This window comes from Bos taurus, chromosome X, assembly GCF_002263795.3.
Source record: "Bos taurus isolate L1 Dominette 01449 registration number 42190680 breed Hereford chromosome X, ARS-UCD2.0, whole genome shotgun sequence".
Lineage (NCBI taxonomy): Eukaryota > Metazoa > Chordata > Mammalia > Artiodactyla > Bovidae > Bos > Bos taurus.
This window is the reverse complement of record NC_037357.1, coordinates 78399941-78405145: the sequence shown is the minus strand read 5'-3', so window position 1 is coordinate 78405145 and position 5205 is coordinate 78399941. Positions and strand designations below refer to the sequence as shown.

Genomic DNA, 5205 nt, shown 5'->3' with positions numbered 1-5205 from the left:
AGAGGTGCCTCCCAAGACTGGCAAAAACATGATTTCGCAGTCCTGAGAAATGGAGTTGAGGACTGAATGCTATAGCAGCTGGAAAATGATAAAGTCCAAGCAAGTGTATTGCTTGGCAACAAGAGTCCATACCTGTATTCAAAACTGGACATTTTTACCCTGCCATTTGGCAAGCTGGGCACAGAAGTGGGAAAAACAGATGAGCCAGGCTTATATATGGGGTAGTGCAATAAAGACCAGAGAAAAGAGGGGGATTAAAAAAAAAAGATACTATGTATAAAATATTTACTTGCTTCTCCTTCTTGCCAAGGTTTGATATGTTCTCCTACCATCATTGAAGTCTAGCCTATAGGGGACATCATATCCCAGAATGCCAAGCCTGCCTGAAAATTCAAAGCAAGCAAGCAAACCAAAAACCCAAACCACAGCAAACACCAAAGATACTATTAATCACTTGGTATTATCTTTAATTACAAAGACTTTTCCAATCACATCACATAGAGATCATTTTATCCACTGCTCTGTTTGGCTGCCAATCTCTTATCTCTCTCCTCAGCAATAGTAAGGCGAATACCCTTTCCACGGGGAAGAGAGATCCACGGTTTGTTGCCCTGGAGGAGAAAAGAGGAGAATCAAAACCTGCTACACACCATAACAGGCTGGCACATGTTATGTTTATGTTTGTCAAGAGGAAGAGAAACCTGTTTGTGAAAGCACTCAGCAACAGTCAGGCAGTCATTTATCTGAAATAACCATTTAAAATTTTTTGCCCATGTATGTAAATGCAAACTACAATATCCTTCATAACTAGTCTTAGATATATTGCAATTGTGCCCAAGGCCAAGCATTAGCTTACCCCCTACCCCCACAATCTCCCACAGGTACAAATTAAAGAGCAAAACTATAAGGTATATTCATCCCATTACTGGCACTTTTCACCAACCCAGGTGATCCGGTCCCCACACCCCATACTGTGATGCTGAAAAAGCACAGGTTTGCCTCAGCCCTGCTGTAAGCCCTATCCCAGAGGAGGCTTTATTTTATAACACTTTAGCAGGAACCAGGAGCTACAATCCCAGCATTTTACAGGTTTCCCTGGACTAGAGAAACCCAGACTTACTTTGCCAATAACGAAAATGTTTGAGAGCCGTGTGGCAAAGCTGTTGCCGTTCGCATCTTTCACATGAACTACATCAAAAGAACCTGGATGCCTCTCCCGGTTTGTAATCACACCAATTCTTCCCAGGTTAGCACCTCCAGTCACCATGCACAGGTTACCTATATAGGAAGGAAATGGTAGTCAATGAGCGAGACAGGTTTCAAACAAAGTTGTTAATCTTTCAAGGTACAATTAATTTTCTGCTACTGTTGTGAACAGATTTGGAGGATGAGTCAATTACAAAAGGCTGTATCTCAATTCCCTCATGGCCACCAGAAAACTACAATGACACAAGGCTTTGCTTTTACATATTCACTGAACATTTCTTAAAAGACTTGCCTTGTTCCTGATCTGTTACTATATCAACAAAAGACATTTAGCTTTGGTTGCTAATTAGGTGCATGCTGCTGCTAAGTCACTTCAGTCGTGTCCGACTCTGTGTGACCCCACAGACGGCAGCCTACCAGGCTCCTCCATCCATGGGATTTTCCACGCAAGAGTACTGGAGTGGGGTGCCATTGCCTTCTCCGAATTAGGTGCATATTAGACCACAAACCCAAAAAATAAAACCCTGTACCCAGACCTTTTTCAAGTCCTAGATTCAATCAATTTAAAAATTAAAAGCAAAGTACAGCTCTTATGCCTGCCTATGAGAATTCTGCCTAAAGAGAATGCCTATGTAGCAGAGGCTGCTTACCAGTGTCAAATTTGATGAAATCAGTAATCTTGCCAGTCTCCAAGTCAATCTGAATGGTATCATTCACCTTGATGAGGGGATCAGGGTAACGGATGGTACGAGCATCATGGGTTACCAGATGAGGGATTCCTTTTGTTCCCACAAATATCTTTCTTACTTTGCACAATTTATACTAGAAACACACAAGGTTAGCCACATCAGTCCAGCTCACAAGCACTATGCTCCAGAGTACGACAGTTCTGTCACCACTTTAAAGATGTAACCAGCAGCTAAAGAGCTACAGCTGAATAATGGTGTTCTTGACTTTTCTTCCCACTCCCCAATAAATTCATCTTGCACACTGGCCCCCCTTCTAGATTAATCTTCCTATTTCTTATGTGTTTTCTTCGTAGCACTGTATCAACCCCAAGGCTAAAAGTTCAAGGAACTGGAAGGCCTCACAACCTGGGAACTACCAGGAGGGCTAATCACCACCATTTCCTCCCCTCTCAAATGCAAATTACAGCCCCATTCTCAGGTTAAGTCTGGGACAGCTTGAATTCTTCCCTTCTACTCACCCAGCTAACAAGTGCCTCTTAATGGCTCCCTCTATATCACAATTGAATTTTGTCTCACAAAGGGCAATTGCATTACCAGTTCATCAAATCAACTATTTCACAAACCATTTCACTTTTGGATTTTTCACTCCCCAAAATATTCTTTAAATGAATCAAATCACCTTGATTCCATTGGACATGCTCTCCAGCCTGCTGGTAACAATGCAGGCAGCTAAGGAAATTAGGAGCTGAATCACCCAATTGAATTAACCTTCATTTACAGCCAATAATGGAAGAAGCCATGAACTTATACATAAAACCACAACAAACTGGATTAAATAATCAATGTCTGTAACCTTTTGCGTTATCTCAAATTAGTGCCCCAAAGGCTATTGGTCCTTTCCATTAATATCTTTCCCCTTTCCAGAATAAAGCTAGACAAAAGGCCGACTGGACTAGACATTGGGTTTTTCTGGCCCCTTATCCCACACTTCAGATACTCAAACATTTCTAGAAGTCACTCTGCTTGCCTCAAACAAAAAAAAACCCAGCAATCAGAAGTCACTGTTCAGTGCGAATTCATTTCTGCGATAAAAAAAGGTAACAATCTGTTGAGGATGCTAACCTGACTAGATGTTTCCAGGTATAAGATTATAAGTAATCCTAATCTACCTACCTCACAATGGATCAGCCCATGTACTTAATTCAGGCTGTAACTTAGAATCAAGTACTTTAAAACAACAGCCCAGCGTACTTGCATCACTCACCTTGGCCTCCTCAGGTGTAATACGATGAACAGCAAAGCGACCCTTGGTGTCATAGATCAAACGAAAGTTCTCTCCAGTCTTATCAATGCTGATGACATCTGATATCAAACAATAACTCAGGTTACTACAGTGCACCCCAGTAGACCATGCTGAGCAACAACCACATAAGGAAAAAATATCCATATGCTTCCCATTTTGAATACCAGCAACGACTCTGACAAAAGTTCACCAGTATTTAATACAACCACCTTTTTAGATAGCAAGATTTACAAAAATATATCAAAGGGGCTACCACCAAGCGCCCATCACTAACCACTTACCCATAAAACCAGCAGGGTAGGTTATATCTGTGCGGACTTTGCCATCGATCTTAATGAAACGCTGCATGCAAATCTTCTTTACTTCATCTCCAGTTAGGGCATACTTAAGTCTATTCCTTAGGAAAATGATTAGGGGGAGACACTCCCTTAGCTTGTGGGGGCCGGTAGATGGACGAGGGGCCTGTAAATGATTAATTTATCACTTTAAAAAAGGTACCTCTCAAGTCCCGAGATTCAGACTGCCCTGACCCCAAAAGAACCTCTGGCAGGCAGTGAATTTTCCGATCCAGTAATCAGGGATATCCACACATACAGTAACAGTACAAAATGTTTCAAACATACAACGTAAAAAAAACATGGTTACAATATAATGATACTTACAAACACACCGGTCAGTTTATCCAGCATCCAATGTTTTGGAGCTGCTACGCGTTTCAGGTGCTTCTTGGGACCCCGAGCCTAAAGTTTCAGATTTTAATACTGTTAAATAGTTTCAGGTGTTTTCAAGAACAGCTTACACAATTATTCTCGAAAGAACAGCATCGTTTCCTCTTTAACAAAAACACACACACAGTACCCAGCAAATACTACAGGTGCCGCAAACTGCAACCAGTTTCCTTACTGTTAATTGATTACTGTCTCTAAGAACAGTATTTCCTGTTACTAAGTTATTTACATATTACTACTTAAAAGTGTGTATGCTTCTAGAGGATGTTTTTACTAGGATACTGCTGGTGAAACAGCCAGGGGATGGACTTCAAGGCACACAGCCAGCCAGTAACAGAAATGGACCAGAACTCAATCTGTGCTTCTATATCAAACAGAAATCTTCTCGAAATGTATCTGGTTTTCAAGTGTTAGCTGTTGAGATATTGGCACAACCACGTGCCAATAGCTGCTTCCTCAAACTCTAAAGTAGCTAAGATCATTTTTCACCTTAAAGTGCGAAAAGAAGCCTTTTTAAAGCCGTATACTGAATCTCACCGATCACATTAGCTAAAGTCAGAGCGTGCCAAAGACACGACGGAAAGAATCTCTTCTCCTGCCCCGGGCCAGACGTCTATCCTCCGGGCCCACCCGGGGCTCCATTCTGGGAAACAAGCCGCTCCTCCCAGGGCCGCATGATGCGTGGCCGGGTGTGGCCGGCCCAGATACCAAGGCCTTCCCGCCAGCAGTACCAATTTCCCCCTACAGCTGAAAGCTGGTGTTCGATCTCACCATCTACCCAGCCTGTGCCCACCCCACTAGCCCCTCTCCCTTCGCCTCGGCCCGACCACCCCCCGCGAGAGTCCCGGAGTCCCGGGCAGCCCCAGCCCTGGGAGGATGGAGGCTGATGGAGCTTCAAGAGCTCGCAAAGAATCCGCCTTACCATGGCTGCGCTAGGCACGAAAAGAGGCCCGCCTTCTTCCGGCGAGAGGAGAAAACAGGGCCCGCGACTGCGCGCGCAGGAACCTTGGACCCTCCTACCAGCTCCGCCCTTTTACGGCACGCGAGAAGGCTATTTTGCCATCTACTGGTGGGAGGTCAGAGGTCCGGGGCTTGGAAATCGCCGTGGAAAAACGGGTGTCTCCCAAGGGCGAATTGCTCCCTCTCCTTTCCCGCCCTCATCCCTCCAGTATTTGCTGGGAACCTCTGGAGCGCTTGATTCTGTGTTAGGTGCTGGACCAAGATGAGTTAGACAAGCTCTCTTGCCTAAAGTGAGGCTATTTTAAGTCCCACATATATA

The 5205-nt window shown here is 43.9% G+C and overlaps 1 protein-coding gene across 1 annotated transcript; it reads right to left on the bottom strand.

Annotated features, from left to right (window-relative positions):
- Nucleotides 1-450: 450 nt before the first annotated feature.
- RPS4X (ribosomal protein S4 X-linked) lies at nucleotides 451-4874 on the bottom strand. Its single transcript, NM_001035445.2, has 7 exons — nucleotides 4849-4874; nucleotides 3861-3938; nucleotides 3480-3660; nucleotides 3160-3257; nucleotides 1857-2028; nucleotides 1121-1278; nucleotides 451-611 (listed from the first exon to the last, which is right to left on the bottom strand). Exons 1-7 carry the CDS (start codon nucleotides 4849-4851, stop codon nucleotides 510-512), a joined length of 792 nt encoding a protein of 263 aa, NP_001030522.1. The 5' UTR covers nucleotides 4852-4874; the 3' UTR covers nucleotides 451-509.
- Between the last annotated feature and the right edge of the window lie 331 nt (nucleotides 4875-5205).

Bases quoted from the DNA above. Each gene is read 5' to 3' on its own strand.
- RPS4X (NM_001035445.2), bottom strand. The intron at 2,029-3,159 runs GTGAGTGATGCA...GTGTGTTTCTAG, and splicing joins TTACACCTGAGGAGGCCAAG to TATAAATTGTGCAAAGTAAG. The intron at 1,279-1,856 runs GTAAGCAGCCTC...CTTCCTATATAG, and splicing joins TTTCATCAAATTTGACACTG to GTAACCTGTGCATGGTGACT.